Source organism: Canis lupus, chromosome X, assembly GCF_048164855.1.
Source record: "Canis lupus baileyi chromosome X, mCanLup2.hap1, whole genome shotgun sequence".
In the NCBI taxonomy this organism is placed as follows: Eukaryota; Metazoa; Chordata; class Mammalia; order Carnivora; family Canidae; genus Canis; species Canis lupus.
This window is the reverse complement of record NC_132876.1, coordinates 64,177,974-64,205,608: the sequence shown is the minus strand read 5'-3', so window position 1 is coordinate 64,205,608 and position 27,635 is coordinate 64,177,974. Positions and strand designations below refer to the sequence as shown.

Below are 27,635 nucleotides of genomic sequence, written 5' to 3'. Positions count from 1 at the left end.
TCTTTATATGAGATAAATTAAAGTTTATCCCAAAGACTGTAGTAAGAGATGAAGAGGGACACTATATCATATTTAAAGGATCTATCCAACAAGAGGACCTAACAATCATGAATATTAATGCCCCAAATGCAGGAGCTGCCACGTATATCAAACAATAACCAAAGTTAAGACATACTTAGGGATCCCTGGGTGGCTCAGCGGTTTGGCGCCTGCCTTTGGCCCAGGGCGTGATCCTGGAGACCCGGGATCGAATCCCACATCGGGCTCCCGGTGCATGGAGCCTGCTTCTCTCTCTGCCTCTCTCTCTCTCTCTCTCTGTGACTACCATAAATAAATAAAAATTTAAAAAAAAGACATACTTAGATAATAATACTCTTATACTTGGAGACTTGAATATGGCGCTTTCTACAATTGATAGATCTTCTAAACACATCTTCAAAGAAACAAGAGCATTAAATGATACACTGGACCAGATGGATTTCACAGATATTTACAGAACTTTACATTCAAACTCACCTGAATACACATTCTTCTCAAGTGCACATGGAACTTTCTCCAGAATAGATCACATACTGGGTCACAAATCATGTCTTAACTGATACCAAAAGACTGGGATTGTACCCTGCATATTTTCAGACCATAATGCTTTGAAACTATAACTAAACCATAAGAAGAAATTTGGAAGGATTTCAAACATGTGGAGGTTAAAGGCCATCCTGCTAAAAGATGAAAGGGTCAACCAGGATATTAGAGAAGTATTAAAAAGATTCATGGAAACTAATGAGAATGAAGATACAACCATTCAAAATCTTTGGGATACAGCAAAAGCAGTCCTAAGGGGGAAATATATCGCAGTACAAGCACCCATCCAAAAACTGGAAAGAACTCAAATACAAAAAGCTAAGCTTGCACCTAAAAGAACTGGAGAAGGAACAGCAAATAAACTCTTCACCCAGCAGATGACAGTTAATAAAGATTGGAGCAGAACTCAATGAAATAGAGACCAGAAGAACTGGAACAGATCAACAAAACCAGCAGTTGGTTCTTTGAAAGAATTAATAAGAGATAAACCATTAGCCAGCCTTATTAAAAAGAAAAGACTCAAGTTAATAAAATCATGAATGAGAAAGGAGAGATCACCACCAAGACCAAGGAAACACAATTTTAAAAACTTATTATGAGCAGCTATACGCCAATAAATTAGGCAATCTAGAAGAAATGGACATATCTCGGGATAACCACAAACTACCAAAACTGGAACAGGAAGAAACAGAAAACCTGAACAGGCCAATAACCAGGGAGGAAACTGACGCAGTCTTCATTTTTTTTTTTTTTTGAAGCAGTCTTCAAAAACCTCCCAAGACACAAAAGTCCAGGGCCAGATGGCTTTCCAGGGGAATTCTATCAAACGTTTAAAGAAGAAACCATACCTATTCTACTAAAGCTGTTCAGAAAGAGAGAAAGAGATGGAGTACTTCCAAACTCGTTCTATGAGGCCAGCATCACCTTGATTCCAAAACCAGACAAAGACCCCACCAAAAAGCAGAATTATAGACCAATATCCCTGATGAACATGGATGCAATAATTCTCAACAAGATACTAGCCAATAGGATCCAACAGTACATTAAGATTATTCACCATGGGGATCCCTGGGTGGCGCAGCGGTTTAGCGCCTGCCTTTGGCCCAGGGTGCGATCTTGGAGGCCGGGAATCGAATCCCACGTCGGGCTCCCAGTGCATGGAGCCTGCTTCTCCCTCTGCTTATGTCTCTGCCTCTCTCTCTCTCTCTCTGTGTGACTATCATAAATAAAAATTTTTTTTTAATTTAAAAAAAAGATTATTCACCATGACCAAGTGGGATTTATCCCCAATTGCAAGGCTGGTTCAACACTGTAAGCAGGGATCCCTGGGTGGCACAGCGGTTTAGCGCCTGCCTTTGGCCCAGGGCGCGATCCTGGAGACCCAGGATCGAATCCCACGTCAGGCTCCTGGTGCATGGAGCCTGCTTCTCCCTCTGCCTGTGTCTCTGCCTCTCTCTCTCTCTCTGTGACTATCATAAATAAATAAAAATTAAAAAAAAACACTGTAAAGCAATCAGTGTGATAGATCATATCAACAAGAGAAAAAACAAGAACCATATGATCCTCTCAATAGATGCAGAGAAAGCATTTGACAAAATACAGCATCCATTCCTGATCAAAGCTCTTCAGCATGTAAGGTTAGAGGGAACATTCCTCAGCCTCTTAAAAGCCATCTATGAAAAGCCCACAGCAAATATCATTCTCAATGGGGAAACACTGGAAGCCTTTCCCCTAAGATCAGAACAAGACAGGGATGTCCACTCTCAACACTGCTATTCAACATAGTATTAGAAGTCCTAGCCTCAGCAATCTGGCAACAAAAAGAAATAAAAGTCATTCAAATTGACAAAGAAGAAGAAAAACTCTCCCTCTTCACAGATGACATGATACTATATATAGAAAACCCAAGACTCCACCCCAAGATTGACAGAACTCATACAGCAATTCAGCACTGTGGCAGGATGCAAAATCAATGCCCAGAAGTCAGTGGCATTTCTATACACTAACAATGAGACTGAAGAAAGAGAAATGAAGGAGTCAATCCCATTTACAATTGCACCCAAAACGATAAGATACCTAGGAATAAACCTAACCAAAGAGGTAAAGGATCTATACCCTAAAAACTACCGAACACTTCTGAAAGAAAGTGAGGAAGACACAAAGAGATGGAAAAACATTCCATGCTCATAGATTGGAAGAATTAATATTGTGAAAATGTCAATGCTATCCAGGGTAATTTACACATTTAATGCAATCCCTATCAAAATACCATGGACTTTCTTTTCTTTTCTTTTTTTTTATTGGAGTTCAATTTGCCAACATTTAGCATAACATCCAGTGCTCATTCCACCAAGTTCCCCCCTCAGTACCCATCACCCAGTCACCCCAACCCCCCACCCACCTCCCTTTCTTCTACCCCTTGTTTATTTCCCAGAGTTAGGTGTCTCTCATGTTTTGTCACCCTCACTGATATTTTCACTCATTTTCTCTCCTTTCCCTTTATTCCCTTTCACTATAATTTTTATATTCCCCAAGTGAATGAGACCATATAATGTTTGTCCTTTTCCAATTGACTTATTTCACTCAGCAAAATACCCTGCAGGTCCATCCACGTCGAAGCAAATGGTGGGTGTTTGTCGTTTCTAATGGCTGAGTAATATTCCATTACCATGGACTTTCTTCAGAGTTGGAACAAATCATCTTAAGATTTGTGTGGAATCAGAAAAGACCCCAAATAGCCAAGGGAATATTAAAAAATAAAACCATAGCTGGGGGCATCACAATGCCAGATTTCAGGTTGTACTACAACACAGCTTTTGTACTACAAAGCTGTGGTCATCAAGACAGTGTGGTACTGGCACAAAAGCAGACACATAGATCAATGGAACAGAATAGAGAATCCCAAAGTGGACCCTCAACTTTATGGTCAACGAATATTCGACAAAGCAGGAAAGACTATCCACTGGAAAGAAGACAGTCTCTTCAACAAATGATGCTGGGAAAATTGGGACATCTACATGCAGAAGAATGAAACTAGACCACTCTCTTTCACCATACACAAAGATAAACTCAAAATGGATGAAAGATCTAAATGTGAGACAAGAGTCCATCAAAATCCTAGAGGAGAACACAGTTAACACCCTTTTTGAACCTGGCCACAGCAACTTCCTGCAAGATACATCCATGAAGGCAAAAGAAAAAAAAGCAAAAATGAATTATTGGGACTTCAGCAAGATAAAAAGCTTCTGCACAGCAAAAGAAACAGTCCACAAAACTGAAAGACAACCTACACAATGGGAGAAGATATTTTCAAATGACCTATCAGATAAAGGGCTAGTATCCAGTATGTATAAAGAGCTTATGAAACTCACCAGCAAAGAAACTAACAATCCAATCATGAAATGGGCAAAAGACTTGAACAGAAATCTCACAGAGGAAGACATAGACATGGCCAACAAACACATGAGAAAATGCTCCGCATCTCTGGCCATCAAGAAAATAGAAATCAAAACCACAATGAGATACCACCTCACACCCGTGAGAATGGGGAAAATTAACAAGACAGGAAACAGCAAATGTTAGAGAGGTTGTGGAGAAAGGGGAACCCTCTTGCACTGTTGGTGGGAATGTGAACTGGTGCAGCCACTCTGGAAAACTGTGTGGAGGTTCCTCAAAGAGTTAAAAATAGATCTGCCCTAGGACCCAGCAATTGCACTGCTGGGGATTTACCCCAAAGATACAGATGCAGTGAAAAGCCGGAACACCTACACCTCGATGTTTATAGCAGCAATATCCTCAATATCCAAACTGTGGAAGGAGCCTCGGTGTCCTTCAAAAGATGAATGGATCAAGAAGATGTGTTCTACAAATTCAATGGAATATTACTCAGCCATTAGAAATGATAAATACCCACCATTTGCTTTGACGTGGATGGACCTCGATGGTATTCTGCTGAGTGAAGTAAGTCAATCGGAAAAGGACAAACATTATATGGTCTCATTCTTTTGGGGATTATAAAAATTAATGAAAGGGAATAAAGGGAAAGGAGAGAAAATGAGTGAAAATATCAATGAGGGTGACAAAACATGAGAGACACCTAACTCTGGGAAACTAACAAGGGGTAGTGGAAAGGGAGGTGGGCGGGGGGTTGGGGTGACTGGGTGATGGGTACTGAGGGGAGCACTTGGTGGGATGAGTCTGGATGTGATGCTAAATGTTGGCAAATTGAACTCCAATAATAAAAAAAATTTAAAAAATATATACATATGCTCTTTAAGACTTTACAAATTTTTTTTTTGAAAACAGAAGAGGCAAGGGAATCTATCATCCTAGCATTATTATGATTATTTTTAACAGGTTTCATTATATGTGCATTCACTGTTTTCCATATTTCATTTTATTTTCTTATTACAGAATTCCAGAAGTAGATCAAGATACATGGATCATTTTATCAAAAGCCATAATTTTTCATTTTTATCATGCTGCCTTCCTAAAATGACACCAGATGCAAGGACAAATTCCCTTCTACCACAGGGGTATATAGTTAATTATAAAAATAAAATACGTCGGGCAGCCTGGGTGGCTCAGTGGTTTAGCACCGCCTTCCGCCCAGGGCCTGATCCTGGAGACCTGGGATCGAGTCCCGTGTCAGGCTCCCTGCATGGAGTCTGCTTCTCCCTCTGCCTGTGTATCTGCCTCTGTGTGTGTGTGTGTGTGTGTGTGTGTCTCTCTCATGAATAAATAAAATCTTTAAAATGAAATAAAAGGGATCCCTGGGTGGCGCAGCGGTTTGGCGCCTGCCTTTGGCCCAGGGCGCGATCCTGGAGACCCAGGATCGAATCCCACATCGGGCTCCCGGTGCATGGCGCCTGCTTCTCCCTCTGCCTGTGTCTCTGCCTCTCTCTCTCTCTGTGACTATCATAAATCAAAAATAAAATTAAATTAAAAAATAAATAAATAAAATAAAATAAAAAATAAAATAAAATAAAATAAAATAAAGTCATTGCAAAAGAAGCCTTTGTAGGCTATCAGAGAGCATATGGTTTAGAGTCAGGTCATGGACAGAACCCCAGCTCAGTCTCTAGAGCTATATTCTTTGGGCAAGTCCCCAATCTCTCTCTCTTTTTTTTTTTTTTTTTTTTTTTTTTTTTTTTAACTTTTATTTATTTATGATAGTCACAGAGAGAGAGAGAGAGAGAGAGAGGCAGAGGGAGAAGCAGGCTCCATGCACCGGGAGCCCGATGTGGGATTCGATCCTGGGTCTCCAGGATCGCGCCCTGGGCCAAAGGCAGGCGCCAAACCGCTGCGCCACCCAGGGATCCCTCTCTCTCTCTTTCAACATGAGTTCCCTCTTCCGTCACCTTTCTAACGGGGTTAATACTTACTGTGCAGGGTTATTGTGAGGATTATAGATAATGCACATAAACCATTGTGACTGCAATGTAGAAGATATTGAATAAATATTAGAGTATAAGTCAATGTTCTGGTGAAAACACTGTTATAGGTATAAACAATCAGATAAGTAGGATAGCATTACATTTAACAATAGACAACCAGTAGGAACTTGAGTGATTTTTAATTATATTAGTTTATGAAAAATGTTTTTTATATTTATTTATTTATTTATTTATTTGAGAGAAAGTGAGCGCACAAGCAGGGAGGAGAGGGAGAAAAGCAGTCTCCTCGTGAGCAGGGAGCCCAACATGGGGCTGGACCTCAGGACCCTAGGATCATTCATTACCTGAGCCACAGGCAAATGCTTAATGACTGAACCACCCAAGTGCCCCCAAAAGTGTCTTTTTTTGAAAGGAATATTTAGAGGGGCACCTGGATGGCTCAGTTTTTGAGCATCTGCCTTCAGCTCAGGGCGTGATCCCGGGGTCCTAGGATGAGTCTTGTATCAGGTTCCCTGCAGGGAGCCTACTTCTCTCTCTGCCTATGTCTCTCCCCCTCTCTGTGTCTCTCATTAGTAAATAAATAAAATCTTGGAAAAAATAAAGCCATGTCTACTATGTGGATAGACGTGGGATTTCAAAAAAAAATGCTTTCAAAAATTGTAAGTGTTCTACAACAGAACACCTGTATTTTAAAATTGTCTCTCAGTAGTAGCACTGTAATCTTTCTTTAAAAAAAATTATTTTTACTTGAGACAGACAGAGAGAAAACATGCATGCATGCGAAAACAGTGGAGGGGGGGGGAGACACAGAGAGAATCCTGAAGCAGACTCTCCGCTGAGCAGGGAGCCTGATGCAGTGTCATCCCAGGACCATGGCATCATGACCAGAGCCTAAACCAAGAGTCGGACGTTTAACTGACTGATCAACCCTGGTGCCCCACAATAATCTTTTAAAAATAGCCTAAAACAGGAGCACCTGGGCGGTTCAGTGGTTGAGCATCTGCCTTTGGCTCAAGCAGTGATCCTGGGATCCCTGAATTGAGTCCCATATTGGGCTCCCTGCAGCGAGTCTGCTTCTTCCTCTACCTATGTCTCTCCCACTCTCTCTGTGTCTCTCGTGAATGAATAAAAAAATAGCCTAAAACATCCTTGGTTACAGAGGAAAGGGATAAAAACTACATCATCTATATTATTTCCTTGTTTACTGATGAGAATCCAATTTTAGGTTGTGTAACCTAAACAAACTGCAAGTGAAAGAACAGATTATTTCGTGTTTATCAAAGACCTTTTTTGGTACTTCTGGATGCCAGGAAAACAAAAATTAACTTAAAGGTATCTATATTTTAAGAAAAGTATATTTGAGATGCTCACTATCTAATGAGGAAGACTAATTTATGAACAATGATGATATTGATGAGGAACAGAGGACTAGCTCAGGGCAGCACATTGATAAGTCCTTGAAACAGGCAGAGGGACATGGACATTCCTCTACAGACTCAACTGCCTCGACATTAATACTTTGCTAAGGGCAAAATGTAATCTTAGCCCAACCCCCAGGTGCCTATAGGTCTACTTTAACATATAAAATTTCCTTTAGAAATTTCCATTATCTCTAAACCGCCAAGATACGTGTTGGCAATCATCCTCCAAGCACATGGCCCACTGATACACATCTGAAGGGTCTCATGACTCAGGTTTTATTAGACTGTAATAAGTGACCTTTTCCCAACAATAGCTAGGCCCTCGAGGTCCTGGAAACCTCAGCACGCCTGGCTCAGCAATTGAGCGTCTGCCTTCAGCTCAGGGCATGACCCTGGAGTTCTGAGATCAAGTCCCACATTGGGCTCCCTGCGTGGAGTCTGCGTCTCCCTCTGCCTGTGTCTCTGCCTCTCTCTGTGTGTGTCTCATGAATAAATAAATAAAATATATTTTTTAAAAAAGGTCCTGGTAACCTTGCTTCCAAAATTCCTTAGTACAGCTATCATCAAACCCCTCCAAACTCCCAGGTATATAATCAGCTACCCCTCACAGGCCCGGGGCAGCAGCTCTTCCTGCCCATGGGTCCTGTCCCCGTGCTTTAATAAAACCACCATTTTGCACCAAAGACGTCTCAAGAATTCTTTCTTGTTTGTAGGCTCCAGACCTCATCTATATTCCAAAATTTCATCAATACGATGTACTGAATTCATCTCCATTCACTTGGGGGGGGGGGACTAGGAAAAGCTTGGTTGAGGAAAAAGATATTTGAGCTAGGACTTGAAGAGTAGGAATCCTCAGGTGAATGAGAGGGTAGGGTGAGAGAGAAGGAAAATACTCTGGCAGAAGTCCAGCAAATACAGACACTTGCAAGAGAATATAGAAATATCAAGGAAGGCAGGTAATTCAGAATGACTTGTACAGGAAGGAGCTTGAGATAAGCCTGGAAGAAGCAGACAAGGGTCAGGCTACAGAAGCCCTTTTATACTTTGAAAAATGGGTTAAAAGGTTTTCAGATTTTAATGTTAGCATCTCTGGCAATACTATGAAGGATTGGTTCAAGGATGACCAGTTAGGCAGTATTGCAATAGATTTGTAAGAGTGATAAAGGTCTGAAAAGTGGGCATCATGGGAAAGGAGTTAGAATCTGATTCCTTTTTTAAAATCTTTTAAAGATTTTATTTATTTATTCATGAGAGACACAGAGACAGAGAGAGAGGCAGAGACAGGCAGAGGGAGAAGCAAGCTCCACGCAGGGAGCCCGATGTGGGACTGGATCCCGGGTCTCCAGGATCACACCCTGGGCTGAAGGCGGCGCTAAACCGTTGAGCCACCCGGGCTGCTCTGATTCTTTTTAAAACTATTTTATTGAGATAAAGTGTACCTAACATAAAATCAACTGTTTTAAAGCATATAATTTATTGATGATTCCTTTTTAAAATAGTCTACCTCCTGCTAGGCCCTTCTGCTTCTATTCCAATGAAAGATTTAATGAATAAATATAATTAAACTGGATGAAATAGTTGTTTAAAAACCTTCAGTTTTCTTATTTATAAAAAGTGGTTACTGTAGAAATTCAGACAACACCATCACATGAGGTAAAAAGTGAAAGTGTTCTAATGAACAATCCCAACTACCCAGAGATAGCCACTGTTAAGACTGTTGTGTATCTTCACAAAAGTTTCTCTATACATACATATGAACTTATATATAGGTGGTTTTGTGGGGGGGGGGTTACATAAAAGGCATCTAAAATATAAAGCATTGCTCTATATCTTGTTACCCATGTAAAAATGTCTTGGAATCCTCTGAAAAAAAGCCTGTTCACTTCACTATACCTTTGCAAACGGTATGTTTTTATTTTACTCTGCCAACTTAGTAACTCATTTTAATTTGCCGGCTTTTGTTTTTTCTTATCTTATAGTACAAATATTCAGAAACAGAAAGTATAGGTTCCTTTAAGTTCAGCTCAAGTTGACAAGCACCCGAGATGCCTAAATGGTATTTTAAAAGTGCGTGTACAGGTGTTGTGTACTAGAGGAAGTACAAAATGTACAGGAACTAGCATAAGACTGACCGACCTAGGGTTGTAGTCCTTGTTCTGCAACAAGTAACTGTGTAAGCTTAGGATTCAGTTTTCTTCATCCATTAAATTAGGGAGCATAAATAATATAAATAGTCGTTAGTAATCTCTAAAGCTCTAAGTCATGTTTCAAAACACAATGTTAAAATACCTTTGTTTGGATCGCTTAACGGTAAGAATATTTTATCTCCTCTACTTGGATAGCCGGTAAATTCCACAGAGGGAATCTTAGTTTTGTTCACTTATGCATACCAAGCTCCTACAATAGTGCCTGGCATGTTTGATATTGGTAAATGACTGAAAATGGCTAAAGAGCTTCCATCCCAGTAAATTGCTTTGAATCAATTATTTGTACAGTGTCATAAATCTAGCATAGTTTAGCTTTTCAGTTTAATTCTCACATTCCTGAAGCGAAAATGTCACAAACATATAGCTCTTAGACGTCTATAAGAGAGTTGCATCTACTGACAGCAGAAAGATTCAAGATATTCTACCCCACCCGACCCCCGCCGGACCTAGAGTCAAATTTCTCCTACCACCTGGTGGGGCCCAAGCTCAAAGTAGTGTCAAAACTCTCAGCTATGTGCATGCACAGGCCTATAGAAGCCAGGTTGTCACCTACCCCACCCTCTCAGACTCTACCTTCCTAGAAGACAAGGAGTTACAGTTTCTTCTCTCACAAACCCCATAACTCTTAAAAACGGTGAAACCGGAGCCACCGAAAGACGGAATCAATGAGGAAAGGGGATGGGAAGGAGTACCGACCCTCTCAAGCCCCACTTTTTGGGGAAAGCCGTGTTGGAAACATCGTCCTCACCTCCTTCTTTCTTTGGGCAGAGGCTGAGGGAACCCCGTAACTGAGCAGCAGCGCCACCGCCATGTTCGCGGAGACACACCAAAGCCACCAACGCGCTGCCATGTTCGCTCCTCTCTCTCCGAGAAGCCAAACTTTCCTCGGGCTGTGTCTGTGTATTGGGCGTGAGAACAGGCAAACCAGCCCACTACCCCTCCTCATTGGTCCAGCTCAGCCCTACTGGGCGACCCTTCACGTTACGTCACGACGCTCTACGCTAGAGGCACGCTAAAAGATGGTTCACTTCTAATTGGTCTCCGTTAGCCAATAGAAAAAGGATAATCTGGTGGTTTTCCATTGGTCCGCTAAGGTTGATTAACCGCCCCTTTCATTTATGTAAATATGAAACGTTTAATGCGGCTGCAAGGGCGCATGCGCATGCGCAGTTGTAAACCATTGCGGGTTGGGGTTTTATTCCTCTGGTCCAAAATGGCTTAAAGTTTTTAAAACAGGGTTTTTTTCCCCCAGTCATTTAGAAGTCCTGGAAACCCACCTTGTTTGTGTAATATTCTAGAAAACTTGGACCTAGCCACATGATTGTTAGCTATATTATACCCTCATTCTGCCCCTAAAGTTTTTCAAATCAAGATGAAAAAAGTAAAAGCAGGAAAGAAATACACAATATTACTGAATATTTTTAAAAGTAAACAGGCAAGAGATTGTAGAATACCTCCTGTGTCCCAGGAACTGTGCCATATGCAGTGAACAGAGCAGACATCAAAAGTTATTTTTCAAAGTTTTTTCATGGCATTTTAAAAGTTAAATCTTTTATTACTTTAAGACAAGGACTTAACTTTCAGGTTATAGACAGCAAATGCCATCTTTTTATTATTTTATTTGGGAGATGAGCACGAAACTAAGGTTGTAAGGAAGTATTTCTGTCTTTTTAATTTTTTAAGAGTTTATTTATTTATTTATTCATGAGAGACCCAGAGAGAGGCAGAGACGGAGGCAGAGGGAGGAGCAGGCTCCCTGCGGGGAGCCTGATATGGGGCTTTATCCCAGGACCTGGGGATCACACCCTAAGCCAAAGGCAGATGTTCAACCACTGAGCCGCTCAAGTGCCGGTCTCTTTCTAGTTTTTGTGTCAGAGTCTATTTTCATTAAATATCAATTCCCCTATGTAAAAAATAATAAAAATCCTACATAGCTGAAGAAGTTTCCACTCATTTGGTCCAGTTCTGTTTATCATAGTGGGTTGTAAAACTGGGATGATTTAACTAGAGAAGAATAATATACTCAGGAGGAAAAATACCAACAAAATAAAATCAGTTGCCTATAATTTGGATTCATTTTCATGGTGTGAAAATCCTATAACTACTGGGAAACACATGCACATGTATGCACAGAGAAAAAGAATTTCCTTATATTGGAGAGACAAGGATATGCGTATGGAAGGGAAAATACTGGTTCTAGAGTAGATATATGTGATCTGGAGATATGAAAAACATTTTAAAACATAAACAGACACTCACAAGAATAATAAAAATTAAAAGTATGTGGAGACAGCTGTGTGATTCCATTTATATGACATTCTGGAAAAGACAAACTTAAAGAGACAGAGAATAGATCAGTGACTATTTGGGTCTGGATGTGGAAAGAGAGGTTGGCTACAAAGGAGCTACACAAGGAGATTTTTGTGGTGGTAGAACTGTTATTTCCTTTATCACAGATGGGTACACCAAAAAGGAATGAATTTTACTGCATGTAAGTTGAATGAATAAAATTTAAGGTAAGTTTTCAAAGAACACAGAAATCTCACCTATCATGTTGGCAAAAATTCAATACATGCCATCATCAAGGCTGTAGGGAAACACATACCCTTATACAATGCTGGTGGGAATGCAAAATGGTATATTTATGGAGGGTAAGCTGACAGTACCTAGCAAAACTACATACACAATTATCCTCTGATCCAGCAATCCCATTTCTAGGCAACTACTCCAAAAAGTAAGAATATATGTGCAAACATTATTCACTTTAGCCCTATTTATAGTTGAAATACTCTCAAAACTAACCAAATGCTCAAATACAGGAGACTGATTGAATATACTATGGCACATTGTTGGTTTACAAACTGGCCCCTGTACATGCAGAGCAAGGAGTGACCAAGGAGAGACCATGGCAGAACACTCTAGGTTGATAGGTTTTAATTTTTTTAATTTTTAAATATTTTATTTATTTATTTTAGAGAGAGTGAGCATGAGAATGTGAGCACAAGCAGGGTAGAGGGAGAGGGAGGGGGAGAGGGAGAAGCAGACTCCTCACTGAGAGGAAAGCCTGACTTGGGGCTCAGTCCCAGGACCCTGAGATCATGACCTGAGCTAAAGTCAGACGTTTAACCGACTAAACCACCCAGGAGCTCCTAAAATTTTTATTTTTCTTCTCAAAGTACAGTTGACATACAATGTTACATTAGTTTCAAGCATATGACAGTGATTTTACAATTCATTTTTTAAATTTGTAAATGCAAAGTGAAGATTTTTTAAAATTTATTTATTTATTAATGAGAGACACAGAGGCGGAGACATAGGCAGAGGGAAAAGCAGTCTCCTCAAGGGGAGCTCATTGCAGGGACTAGATTCCAGGACCCGGGGGACAACACCCTGAGCCAAAGGCAGACGCTCAACCAGTGAGCCACCCAGGCGTCCCAGAATGTGGTAAAATTTAAATCGAATACAAACAGAAAAAGGTAGCTTGACATTATCTCAAATGAAAAACAATCACACTAAAGAAAAAAACTAATCTGGGGCAGCCCGGGTGGCTTAGCGGTTTAGTGCTGCCTTCAGCCCAGCGCATGATCCTGGAGACCCAGGATCGAGTCCCATGTCAGGCTCCCTGCATGGAGCTTGCTTTGCCCTCTGCCTGTGTCTCTGCCTGTCTCTCTCTCTGTATGTGTCTCTCATGAATAAATAAAGTCTTAAAAAAATCTAATCTGAATAATTTTTGAACACACCACTTTGATTATATACTATTAGACAAAAGAAAAAAAACTACAAGCAAATCTTGAATTCTACTAAGTAGGTTTGTTTTTCATAGTGATATGACTACAGCAATTCCGAAAAATTTATTATGTATAATATGCATAAACATTGATGATATTGAGAGCCAGGATTTTCGCATGGAAGAAGGGAGATACAAACATGAAATGAGGGGGACACCTGGGTGGCTCAGTGGTTGGCCGGCTGCCTTTGGCTCACGTAGTGATCCTGGGATCTGGGATCTGGTCCCGCATCGGGCTCCTGCAAGGAGCCTGCTTCTTTCTCCCTCTGCCTATGTCTCTGCCTCTCTCTCAATCTGTCTCTCATGAATAAATAAATCTTTAAAAAAAAACAAATATGAAATGAAGGAAAGTAAAAAATAACTTTTGTGATTGAACTGAAACTGGAATTATTAGTATAAATTTATCATTCATAATATATATTCCTAGCTCTATTTGCTGAAAGGACTAGAAGCAATGACACTCTGATATCAATGAGCACACCTGATACCAAATATATGTTGCTAAATACCATCTCTAAAAGAAATTAGGGCTTCTTAGAGAAATGGCTGGTTCCAGTGCTGGGGTAGCAAAATTACAAATGAACTTGGACCATCTTGTGTCAGAAAATAAACCCGTGCTCAAAAACAAAAAAAATTAAGTCATGTAAAAAAATTAAAAATATATATAAGACAGCTTGAAGGGAATTCTACTGATCACATCTCAGACTATTGGTAACTAAAATAAATCATAATAGCAATCGATTAAAACTACTGAATCTACAAATCCATATCGATAATGAACAAATAAATTGGAGAAGGGATAAAATTCCTCCCTACAGTGGAACACTCATTATATGGATGTCTGGGTGGCTCAGCGGTTGAGCGTCTGCCTTTGGGTCAGGGCGTGATCCCTGGGGCAGATCCCTTGGATCCGGGGTCCTGGGATCCAGTCCTGCATTGGGTTTCCCATGGGGAGCCTGCTTCTCCCTCTGCCTATGGCTCTGCCTCTCTCTCTTGTCTCTCATGAATAAATAAATAAAATCTTTTAAAAATCACTCAATATTAAATATAGAAGGAATGATAGAAAAATTACCATATGAAACTTTCATACTAATAATTGATTTAGGCAAATTCATCCGTGGATACAAAAACTAGTGAGTGAAATTTTGATGAAGAACAGGATATTCACATAGTCTTGATGTATTCTTCACATTACTTGTTTTATTACAAAGGAAAAAAACAGTAACTTTAGTGTGGGAACTTAGAAGCCACTCTTTGGACCAAATGATTAAAGTTGGCAATAATGAGACAATAATGGAACATTTTATGCTTCCTGAAAGATGCCCTAAGAAGACACATCTATGGGATCCCTGGGTGGCGCAGCGGTTTGGCGCCTGCCTTTGGCCCAGGGCGCGATCCTGGAGACCCGGGATCGAATCCCACGTCGGGCTCCCGGTGCATGGAGCCTGCTTCTCCCTCTGCCTGTGTCTCTGCCTCTCTCTCTCTCTCTGTCTCTCGTGAATAAATAAATAAAAATATATATAAAAAAAAAGAAGACACATCTATTATGTAGTACTCCTGCCAGAAGTGCATAAATTGAATTTAATTATGAGAAAATATCAAGCACACACAATATGTGGAACTTTTATAAAATAACTGGCCTAGGGGATCCCTGGGTGGCGCAGCGGTTTGGCGCCTGCCTTTGGCCCAGGGCGCGATCCTGGAGACCCGGGATCGAATCCCACATCGGGCTCCCGGTGCATGGAGCCTGCTTCTCCCTCTGCCTGTGTCTCTGCCTCTCTCTCTCTCACTGTGTGCCTATCATAAATAAATTAAAAAAAAAAAAAAAAAAAAAAAAAAAAAAAAATAACTGGCCTATACTCTTCAAAAATATTGATTGCCTGAGAGCACAGAACTGTGGAGTCAGAAGGTCTGTTACCAGTTCTTCCACTTACACCTGATAATTTTATCTTCTACTAGTCATTTAAGATTCTGCACCTCACTTCCTCCATATGTAAAACTGAGAGAATAAAGATTACCTGTAGTGAGAAAAAGAAAAGGCTGTGGAACTATTCAATTTTAAAGGAGACTAAAGACACATGACAATTAAATTCAATATGGGGATCTGGATTGAATTCTGGGTAGAGACACTGGAACAGTTGATGAAATTGGAATATGAGCTGTATTGTATCAATATTAAATTATATATATATATATATGAGAGAGAGAGAGAGAGAGAGAGAGAACGCACACGCGGCAAAATATTATCCAAGTGGTGAACCTTGGCAATTGGTGTTTAGGTGTTCTCCTCTCACCACCAATATTTTATTATGAAAATATCAGAAACAGAACAGAAAAAGTGGGGACACCTGGGTTGCTCAGCAGTTGAGCATCTGCCTTCAGCTCAGGGCGTGATCCTGGAGTCTCGGGTTGAGTCTCACATCGGGCTCCCTGTGTGGAGCCTGCTTCTTCCTCTGCCTATGTCTCTGCCTCTCTCTGTGTGTCTCTCATGAATTTATCTGTCTTTCATGGTTACGTCCAGTATCTTGCCCTTAAGGAAATTTTTCAAGATCTTAATGTGAGTATCATTGATGTCTGGGATATAACAATTGCATATGGTACAAAGAGTGTGCACCCGCCTCAATCTGTAGTCAGAAATGAAGCTAATATATTATTAAACTAGATTTGCTAAACACCTCTGAAATTCATTCACTTGATTAAAAAGATTTATAAAGTGTTTGCCGTCATGCCAGATCTTGTGTTTGGCTCTGAACTCCCAATTAGCATGAGATCTGCACTATTGCTAATCAATAAACAACCAATTCAACAAATAAATAACTTCTAATTGGGCTTCTACTTAAGAAAAAAAATGGAAAATACCCATGAAAAGGACCATACTTCTTGGTCAGAGTCATGCCACTCTTCACAAATGGGAAGTCAGGACACCTAATGGTTAAAAGTTGTCTCTGATTCATGGAAACCCAGTGCAATAAAGTCATTTAAAAAAAAAGGTTAAGATTTTAGATAAATCTTAAAAAAAAAGAACAGAAAAAGTGAAATAATTGTACTCTGAATATCCATTCTACAATCCATTTGTTGTATTTACTTTATCACCCATTTATCTACATATTATTTTTTTACTATTTATTATTTATTTATTTATTTACTTATTTATTTATTTTTACTATTCTTGCAACTTTTCTCTAAATTTGAAATCATCTCAAAATTAAAAGTTAAATCAGTATGTGTGTATATATATATAGGAGTATATAGTATATATATAGTATATAGTATATAGGAGATTAAAAAAAATTAGAGAAGTGAAGAAAGTTTGGGGGACTCAAAAGAATTCCTAGTGTGGAGCGAAATACAAGCTCAAGCCTCTGAAACACCATCTTGAAGTTAGGGCCTTTGATTATTCAGTCTAAGATCAGCATCTCAGTTTTCCTATGCACAGCCTTAAACCTGGCTCCAAGGTGGTGGTGGTGGTGGTGGAGTTTCTCTCATTCTTCACTGAATACCATCATCTCTCACCTACGAAGCGTGAAACTACATTTCCCAAAAAACCTTTATCTTTCCTGCCTGTAAAGAGGATTAAAATTTCCATAAAGTTGGGGTTTTCTTTTACAGGTCTCGCGAGATTTCTCTAAATCTCATTAAAGAGCCCAGCCGGAAGCCATTTTGTTTTTCAGGGCTCTTTGCAAGGGTACTTAGCACGAAGTTGTAGCAAAGCAGTTACCGCATTTGCACCGTTCTGCCTTCAGCTTCAGGATGTTTCCCGTGGCCAGAAACGCTCTAAGTCGTCTCCGAGGTAAGCAAAAATTATGAGCAAATAATTTCCAACCGCCTTTTACGCATTTGTCCTGGTAGTCTCTCGCGCCCTTTCCTTCCACCTACATCCCGATTTCCTAATTAAAAATGCGAGGTCTCCGACCTCGCCCCAAGTAATTGGGAAGCTGTCCTTAGCTTTAACTTTATCGCCTGGTGTTTCCGTTTTGGTTCTCAGCTCATTTTCTGTTACCAGAGTCATAGCATAGTTTTTTGTTTTTTAAAATTCGCTTAATACGATTTCAGGGAAGGAGATTCTTGGTGGACACTACTCATTCCTTCAGTAATTTCGTAAATTTTAGCTTTGAGGATACATTTACCCTCAAAGAGAAGAACCTCCTTTTCTAATCCTGTAACTGTAATGGAAGGATACTGTAAATCTAGCTCTTTCTCTGGTTTCATTGCAAGGAGACAACACTGCAGCTTTTATGTTTTTTTGTTGTTTATTAATTGAGTATTAGCTTATAGGAAAATAGTTGTAATTTTTTTCTCATCTAACAGGCAGGTACGAGCGAATTTTGAGACCAGACGTGTGTATTGAGAATGCATTATATTGGAAAGAGACAATTCATTTCCGTACTTGACTTGCAGTGAAGGTGACCTTGAGTAACGTGAGCAGTTATTTAATATTGAAAGTGACCTTAAGCAATTACCACTTAGCTATCCTTTTATTTTCAGTTTAGAGTCATTAAAGGTATTACGAGACTGAGTTCTAAACACTCAAACAGCTTTGACAGTCACCAAAAAAAGAGTTGCTCAGCTTGTTTTTCAATATTTCAAAAGCCACATCTATTATTTCTTTCACTTTGGGCAAGGGATTTTTCTCTGAACCTCATTTTCCTCCTTTGTAAAATAGGGGGTTAGTAAATTATTTCTACCTCATACAATTGTTGAGGATTATATGAGATTACCAATAGATAATAGTAACCATTTCTTATTACAGTGGAGAGGTCTAAAGAAATCCACTTGGGTGACCTGAATTTTGAGGTCACGAGATGTTGCAGAATTGTTTCGTAATTTTAACTTATTTATTTACCCTTTGAGTAGGTAGGGCCTTGTACCTCAGAAGGAGTTTTTTGTTTTTTTTTTTTCAATGTAGAATTCACACATTCACTTTTTAACTGCTTTAGAGCAGAATATGTTGTGAAATGTTTCTAAATTTGCTCATCCCATGTATGAAAGAAGAAAAGAAAACCTGTAAGGCAGTTAAGAGGAGAAATCATTAATGGCCAAGTAACTATCCTGAAATAACCCACTGTATCACATAGAAGCCGTTATATTCTTAAATGCTAACGAATGGGCGACGTTGCTTTTTCTTTTTTCTTTTTTTCTTGCTGTTTTTAAATTTTTAAAAAGATTTTATTTATTTATTGGAAAGAGAGAGAGAGAGATCACAAGCCAGGGGGAAGGGCAGAGGGAGAAACAGACTCCCTGTTGAGCAGGGAGCCCAATGTTGGGCTCCATCCCAGGACCTTGGGATTATGATCTGAGTCAAAGACAGAAACTTAAATGACTGAGCCAGCCAGGCACCCTTGCTGTTTTTTATTTATTTTAAAGATTTTATTTATTTATTCATGAGAGACACGGAGAGAGACAGAGACATAGGCAGAGGAGAAGCAGGCTCCATGCAGGGAGCCCGATGTGGGATTCCATCCCGGGACTCCAGGATCACGCCCTGAGCTGAAGGCAGACACTTAACTGCTGAGCCACCCAGGTGTCCCACCTTGCTGTTTTTTAAATATGCTTTACATTGCAGGGGCGCCTGGGTGGCTCAGCGTGTTAAACCTCCAATCCGTGGTTTCAGCTAGGGTTGTGATCTCAAGTGTCTTGGGGTCCGCAGAAGTCAGGCTCCGTACTCAGCGGGGAGTCTGCTTCTCTTCCTCTACCCCTCCCCTTGCACATTCTCGGTCTCTCAAATAAATCTTTAAAAAAATATATGCTTTCCATTATGTAAGTACCATTTGAGGCTGTAAAACAATAAGGATCTGATACTTAGGAAGAGAAAAAAAGTCTGGAAATACATATTTTGCAGTTTTGGTTCTTTGCCAAGCAAGCTCTCTTAAGAGCCTCTAGAGGCAATTTTAAAACTCATTCTACTAAAATAATAGTAAGGCAAAGTTTTAATATCATTCTCAAAAACCTTTGCCTCTACCAAAAGAGTAGCCCTCCATTATCCTTTCTAGTTTTATTCCTATTACTTGTCTATATACCTTGTTCTTCATACATAATTGGTTTTGTAGTACACTGGGCTTTTTATTCCTCCACCTTTTTTCAGATTTCCCTTTCCTTCATCTACATAAGCAAATCCTACCTGCTGTTCAAAGTATTTAGCTAATATTCTACTTAGAGTGATTTGTGTATATAAATCTCGTATCCTATAGACTGCAGGTTACTTGAGGACAGGGTCTATGTCTTACATATTTTCATATACTCCATTTCTTTCAGCAAGTGTTGCATTTATTAGTAATTTAAAAAAAATCAAGTTTACTCTAGTTTTGGAGGTTTTTTTTTTGTAATTGTAAGGTCATAAACATTTAATGTGCTTTCATTCAAAATTCATTTTGGGTTTACCTTTTTATGTTGTCAAGTTGTTGAGCACTGCAGAGTTAAACTAGTGAAAATTTAAGTCCTAAATATTCATATTATGAATAGGAGGAAAGTTCCAGAGGTTTGTAGTGAATGCTACTGGCATCACCTGTTCTGTTTTATCCCCTAAGATTTGATTTGATTTGATTTGATTTGATTTTTAAGATTTTATCCATTTATTCATGAGAGAGAGAGAGAGAGAGAGAGGGAGAGGCAGAGACACAGGCATAGGGAGAAGCAGGCTCCATGAAGTGAACCCGACATGGGATTCGACCCTGGGTCTCCAGGATCACACCCTGGGCTGAAGGCAGGCACTCAACCGCTGAGCCACCCAGGAATCCCTCCCCTAAGATTTTATTATGAAAAGTTTCAGACAGAAAAGTTGGAAGAATTGTATGATAAATACATATGCACTGCAGAAGTACGATTAAATTTTGACATATTTTTCTCACATATCTATACATCTGTCAAATTATCTTTGATGCATTTTAAAGTTCACTACTTTGCTTTTAGCTACAATGCGTTTTAACATTTTATTGAACATAATACTATAAAGATAACTTTGCTTTCCTGATTAGCAATATCAATTACATGTTCTCTTTTCCTTGTAACTGATACACTTCTGTATTTTTTTTTTTAAGTTCAAAGCATTCCACAAACAATGGCAAGGCAGAGTCACCAGAAACGGGCACCTGATTTCCATGATAAATATGGTAATGCTGTATTAGCTAGTGGAGCCACTTTCTGTATTGCTGTATGGGCATATGTAAGTACTGTCGATTGATAATTTTCTATGTTAGATGTTTTTCTCTTCCTATTTATGTATTCAAAATGTTTTCACACAGTATACATTTCTAGTTAGGAGGGACTTCAAAGACTTCCTGATGTAATTACCCACCCACTGCAGGAATATCTTCCATAGCATTAAGCATTCATATTCTACCCATCATTTTCTTGCAACAAATTCTGATCCCGTTTCCATGTATTGTATCAACCATTAGATATTAGAAGATTGTTATCATGTCTCCTGGATCTTATCTTTTAGATTAAATATCCTTAGATCTGTTAATCACTTTTTGTTACATGATTTCCAGGGTTTTCACCATCTTTGGGTCACCGTCCTTCGCTTAATCAGTTTCTCTTCTAAAAGAATTTTAGAAGAGAAACTGTTGTACCCCAGAACTGAGTACAAAATATTATGGATGAGATGTAAAGTGACTTGCTTTCATTTTAGTTTTAGTCTTACCAGTTTTACTTGTTGGTTAAAAGTAGGATAAATACATACATACATACAGTTCTTAAGAGATACCTATCAACCCTTGCCTTTATAAACAAAGATTTTTATTAATGGGGCTTTTCATTCTTGTTTTCAACCTTCCTTAAATATATTGTTAAAATAGATATGTGTACTTAATTAGAAGAGTAAATGGGTGGTGAACAAATGTGTGATCGGGGTCACTTTTGGAGGTGGTGTTCCTTGATGAAAGGATATTATAAAAGTAATGTTTGGCAGTATTTGGGTAGTTCTGGTTGAGTGAAGCAATGTTTTGAGGTAGTAGAGAAATGTGAAGTAAAAATTTGAATTAATTAAAAATTCAATTGTTCAGTTATACAAGCCATATTTCAGTTGCTCAATAGCCTTATGTGGCTATTGTGTTAGTGAAGATCTAGACATTTCTTGCATCTCAGGACACCCTATCAAACAGTACTGTTCTAACGAATTAGGACAGCAATTAGCTTTGGCCTACGTGGAAGGCACTACATCCCAGCTGAGTTTCTGTGTGTTTTTAACCTGTAGAGTAGCTTTGTCACTTTTAAGAAATAGTCTCCAAGGAAGAGTGGATTCTGGTTTAAACATTTATAACTAATAGTGTTTTAATTCTTACAGACAGCAACACAAATTGGAATAGAATGGAACCTGTCCCCTGTTGGCAGAGTCACCCCAAAGGAATGGAGGGATCAGTAATCCCAGCTGGTATAATAATGAATTGTTTCAAAACCAACTCATAATTGATGCCAGGAGAAAGCACTGTGCACCTACTAAAATATGGCATGATTTAAGAAATAAAGTACATTTGAAACCTTCATTGTTGGTTTGTTTCTTTTGTAATGAAACCAAGCTTGATCACTTTTCTTTTTTTTAAAAGATTTTATTTATTTATTCATGAGAGATACACACAGAGAGAGAGAGAGAGAGAGAAAGGCAGAGATAGAAGCAGGCTCCATGCAGGGAGCCCGACGTGGGACTCGATCCCGGATGTCAGGGTCATGCCCTGGGCCAAAGATGGCCCCAAACCGCTGAGCCACCCAGGCTGCCCTCACTTTTCATTTATTTAACTTTAGTGTTACTATTAAAGTCAGATGCTTTACAAGTTCTTAAATAATTTTTCTTTCTGAGGTAGTAGTATGAAAGTAAAATTTGGCTGTTACCTGGAAGTCAACTTTACAGTAGGCTGAAATTAAAGTTCATGAATAACTGATCACAGAGTTATATTAGGTCATCTTTGAGTAGATACTGAATATGCTTACTACTTTCACCTCTAATTTGTTTACACTTGAAATTGGCATTGTTAAGTCCTTTTTACTCCTGCCAAGAGAACTTGGGGTGTCACCAGACCAAGGGAAGAGTGGTCCTATCATATGAACTCCTAGGACATCTGAAGATTAGGTAGCTCCTTGGCTCCATTGACATTTATCTTGGAGCTTTGAAACTTTCATTATATTTAAGATGTTTATGATGCTATTAAAGGATCTGCCAAATAAAGTTTATTTTCACTTCTCCAGTTACTATCAGTGGTGACCTGCTGTTGGCTCTGTAATTATACCAACTTTTTGATATATATTCTGAATTCAGTATGACTTTAGATTTTGTATGTAAGATGCTAAATGAAGAAAACATCTGTACCATGTACTTCATTACTTCCTTGGCTGAAGGTGTAAAAAGCCTCATGTTTGTTGATAGTGCGCAAGCAGAAAATGGAATTTGAGTGGAGTAATCTATGTAAGCTAAATTAGAGATTCCTAAATTCACTTACCTATGCAGTAAGTTATCAGATGAATGACTTTTAGGATTCCCCAAACTTACCTGATGTAGATAAGGATTTATGCATAACCAAACCTTTGAAAGATTTTTAATTATATGAAATACTAGAATGCTCTCCTGGCAATATGTTCTGTTTTCTCATTAAACGCATCAATCAAATCCAGTAAGTAATTTCCTTGAGAAGGAAAAGTTGAATGTCCTTGCAAAATAAGTGCTTGCAAGATTAGTAACTACGTGATAGTGCCAGTATTTGATAAAACTTGAACGAACGCTTGCTATCATTTAGAAAGCATGTTAAAATAGGACTGAAGTATTCAATTGCATGTAACCCTGAAATGTGATTAAGCAAAATAAGTGCTAAGGAAGTTTCAACATTCCATTATTTACTTTTTTATTCCTGAATTGGCATTGAGGATTACTAATGACTACAGGTAATAGTAGTCATTTTCTTTTTTTCTTTCTTTCCTCTTCTTCCGAGGAGGAGGAGGTTATCTTCAGTTTTAATCGGGAAAGACCACAACATGACTACCTCCTTGGTATTAATTAATTTTTAAAGATTTTATTTAGGGATCCCTGAGTGGCGCAGCGGTTTAGCGCCTGCCTTTGGCCCAGGGCACGATCCTGGAGACCCGGGATTGAATCCCACGTCGGGCTCCCGGTGCATGGAGCCTGCTTCTCCCTCTGCCTTTGTCTCTGCCTCTCTCTCTCTGTGTGACTATCATAAATAAATAAAAATTAAAAAAAAATAATAAAGATTTTATTTATTCATGAGAGACACCGAGAGAGAGAGAGACAGGCAGAGGGAGAAGAAGGCTCCATGCAGAAATCTCGACGTGGGACTCCATCCCAGGTCTCCAGGATCACTCACGCCCTGAGCCGAAGACAGATGCTAAACCGCTGAGCCACCCAGGCGTCCCACCTCCTTGGTTTTAACGTAATGTCGCCAGGACACATTTCAGCTCACTCCCTGGCATCCCCAACACCGCTCACGCTAAGAGCCAGGCTGGTCCCCAGGGACTTCCAGGACCGCTGAGAGCACGAAGAGCACTAAGGGGGTGATCCGGTCAGACGCATGGGGTGTTGCAGGTGGTGCGACTCAGCTACCTGGGCACCAGTCACCTCGGCCCCAGACTCTAGGTCCTCGGGCCCTCACAGGAACCATGACTGGGTCTCCAGATTCACCGAGGCAGAGCCACTCTGGAAAGCGCAGGACATCTCCACATTCTGCCCCTCAGTTGCCATCACGTTCCGCGGAAACTCGGTAAATTTTGCTTGAGAAGACAGCCCTTGTACATATAAAACCGAAAAGAAAACAAATCCAACATATGCCAAAAAGATCATTCCAAAAAGAGGAGGGGGGGGTCACATCAATGTAGCCAACGGCCTAAATGCCCCCCCCAGGAACTCCAGCCGGGCAGCCCGAGGCAGGCTTGGAGCTTGGCGGCTCCGTCTACGTTTTCCTTCTGGAGAGCAGGAACATTTATTTTTTTCCAATTTGCTTTTTTTCCCCATGAATGGAATCTTCCCTGCCTCCGTAGACTGGATCGCTTGGTGCTTAAGAGGACAATACAGTTGTACCATTGCTGGGGGCTGGGAGTTGGGAGATTTGGGGAGGAAGTTGGGGCATTGTTGAAACTTTTTTTTTCTTAAGATTTTTATTAGAGCGCAAGCGCACCTGCATGCACGAGTGGGAGAGGAGGGGTGCACTGGGAGAGGGAGAAGCAGGCTCTTCATTGAGCAAGGAGCCTGATGAGGGGCTTGATCCAGGACTCTGGGATCCTGACAGCCAAAGGCAGGCGCTTAACTGACTAAGCCACTCAGACACCCCTACAGATAATTCTCAATATGATTTGTACCAATTTCAGGTAAGTGATAATTGTCAACTATTCTTACCGGCAAAAGAATACGGCATTCAAAAATGTCTGTTCATCTGCCAGCATATATGTTGCTTTGTGTGATAATACCTGGTGGTGGTAGGTGACATTTTTGAACAGACTTAAAGCTTAATTTTGTAGTTAATCTTGTTCTGATGAGTAATTCTAAAATGGTCTTGGCCACTATTAGAAATGAAGCAGTAATACAGGTCTAAATTAGTGTCCTCACAATGTTCTGACCTTGCAGCTTTCCTAATGTACTGAGAGTCAAAGCTTTATCCTTTCACAAATGCACTCAGTTTATCCCAAAACGCATCAGTGGGAGTTTTATTTTTTGGTAATATTTTATTTATTTATTAATGAGAGACACACAGAGAGAGGCAGAGACACAGGCAGAGGGAGAAGCAGGCTCCATGCAGGGAGCCCGATACTGGACTGGAGCCCGATGTGGGACTCAATCCCGGGACTCCAGGATCACACCCTGAGCCACCCAGGTGTCCCAGGAGTTTTAGTATCTAGGGTGGGAAGATTGTCAAATTAGTCTTCGATCAAAAATCTGAACGTTTGAAGAATGTAGGGAAGTGACTTCAGAAGCATTGCCAATCCCTTAAATGTTATTTGTGTTAGAGGGCTGTGAAGTATTCTTTTAAATTAGGGTAAATGTCATAAATCCCATTCTTAATTTCGTTGTAAATTATGTTACTATATGTTTTCTTTTAGATTCATTAAACTTGGAGCACCTGGGTGGCTCAGTCAGTTGGGTGTCGGACTCTTGGTTTCCACTTGGGTCATGATCTCAGGATTATGAGATCAAGCCCCATGTCAGGCTCTGTGGTCAGTGGGAAGTCAGCATGAGGATTCTCTTCCTCTGCTCCTTCTCAGCTTGCTCATGCACTCACTCTCTCAAATCTTTAATTAAAAAAATTCATTAGGGATCCCTGGGTGGCTCAACGGTTTGGCGCCTGCTTTTGGCCCAGGGCGCGATCCTGGAGTCCCAGGATCGAGTCCCACGTCGGGCTCCCGGCATGGAGCCTGCTTCTCCCTCCTCCTTTGTCTCTGCCTCTCTCTCTCTCTATGTCTATCATAAATAAATAAATAAATCTTAAAAAAAATAATAAAAAAAATAAAAAAATTCATTAAACTTATTAAGAACTAGATACTAACAGATATTGAGTTCTCACCCTTGTGACTATTAACTTTTTTTGAGATATATTAATATCACTTTATAATCATTTTGGGGGCACCTACTATCAGCTCAACACCAGAAAACTCGATTACTTGATATTCACTTCTATTTGAAAACTAGTTAATAGTATGTATAAAACTGTTAGTATGCTTATGCATTGATAAAGGGAGGTTAGGGATGATGCACTTAGAGATGTGAGGTGTTTTATAGTGAGGGAAAAGTTCAACTATTATATACATAATAGTCTTGCAGCTCATAATGATAAACTTTATATAAAAATTAGCTGGTGAATTTGAGACTCTGATAAGGCTTTATTAATGGTTTTTCATTTTTAGTGAGTTTCTTTGTAAGCTTAACTGATAATATTGTAGTTATAAACCAACTGGCTAGGGCAGCCCTGGTGGCTTAGTGGTTTAGTGCCGCCTTTGGCCTGGGGTGTGATCCTGGAGATCTGGGATCGAGTCCCACGTCGGGCTCCCTGCATGGAGCCTGCTTCTCCCTCTGCCTGTGTCTCTGCCTCTCTCTCTCTCTCTCTCTATCATAAAAATTAAAAAAAATAATTTCCCCATACATCTCATGACAGATATTCAATGAAAGGAAATATGAAAAGATCACACCTCACTACGAATTTAGTGAGATGTAGCCTGTCCCTCTTAAAGTTAATATTCACTGTTTTAAAAATCTTAGGATTTTAGGGCTCCTGGGTGGCCAAGTGTCTGCTTTGTAAGTGTCTGCTTTTGACTCAGGTCACGATTCCAGGGTTCTGGGATTGAGTTCTGCATGGGGCTCCTTGCTCAGCGGGGAGTCTGCCCCCCTGCTTGTGGTCTCTCTCAAATAAATAAAATCTTAAAAAAAATTAGGATTTTACCATTTCTTAAAATGTGAAAATGGGAAAACAGGATTAAAAGAGTACATTTTTCTCAAACGCTTTCTGTAACAGTGCATCATATTGCAACATTTTATGCATCTCTTTTTTAAAAAATTTTTATTTCTTTATGATAGTCACAGAGAGAGAGGCAGAGACACAGGCAGAGGGAGAAGCAGGCTCCATGCACCGGGAGCCCGACGTGGGATTTGATCCCAGGTCTCCAGGATCGCGCCCTGGGCCAAAGGCAGGCGCCAAACCGCTGCGCCACCCAGGGATCCCTCATTTCTTTCTAAACTCATGGTGGTAGATACTCTAACATTCTTTGCATCCTTGGAATCCTCTAGGTTTTTAGAATGATAGACAAGTAATGGATAAATGGGCAAGTGGTTCAAAGCTTTAGATTGGTGATATGAAGGTAGGCATGAGGTGAGACGCCTGCCCCAACTCCAACACACACATAAAGGTTATGAATTCAAAAGCATGAATAAAAAATCATAAATTTTTTTGAGATCATTTTTGAATAGAGGGACGAGTGCAAGTTCATAGTTTTGGAATTGCAACTGGAGTTAGGCTACACAGTAACAGCAGCACGTTAATTTCACGCTGGGAAGGGCTGAAGTATGCAGAAGATGATTTGCAAACAGGTCTATGGTACTTCTTGGCTTGGGGTTAGGCTACTACAGACGATACAGGTTTTGGTGGGATTTTGTTTTGTTTTGTTTTTGGTGATGGGGGAAGGAGAGGTCTCTGCCGCGCCAAAAAGACTTCCGCCCCAGGCTGCGTGTCAACCCAGGGGCAGTAGGGGGCGGGAGAAGCTCAACTCTGGGGCTCCTGTCCCTCTTCACGTGACGCGTCCCTCACTCTGCGTCTCAGGCCTT

At 40.0% G+C, this 27,635-nt stretch overlaps 2 protein-coding genes across 3 annotated transcripts in view; one reads left to right on the top strand and one right to left on the bottom strand.

The window, feature by feature from the left end:
* Nucleotides 1–10,581, bottom strand: part of MAGT1 (magnesium transporter 1) — a 64,476-nt gene extending 53,895 nt beyond the window's left edge. Inside the window, exon 1 of one of the 2 annotated variants that reach the window (XM_072817487.1) lies at nt 10,355–10,581. In XM_072817487.1, coding sequence (XP_072673588.1) covers nt 10,355–10,552 — 198 coding nt within the window. In that variant the 5' untranslated portion in view covers nt 10,553–10,581. The remainder of the gene's footprint in view (nt 1–10,354) is intronic. The other variant, XM_072817486.1, reaches the window with a different exon arrangement.
* Nucleotides 10,582–16,833: 6,252 nt separating this feature from the next.
* COX7B (cytochrome c oxidase subunit 7B) lies at nt 16,834–21,873 on the top strand. Its single transcript, XM_072816031.1, has 3 exons — nt 16,834–17,183; nt 20,428–20,552; nt 21,675–21,873. Exons 1-3 carry the CDS (start codon nt 17,144–17,146, stop codon nt 21,750–21,752), a joined length of 243 nt encoding a protein of 80 aa, XP_072672132.1. The 5' UTR covers nt 16,834–17,143; the 3' UTR covers nt 21,753–21,873.
* The last annotated feature ends 5,762 nt before the right edge of the window (nt 21,874–27,635 follow it).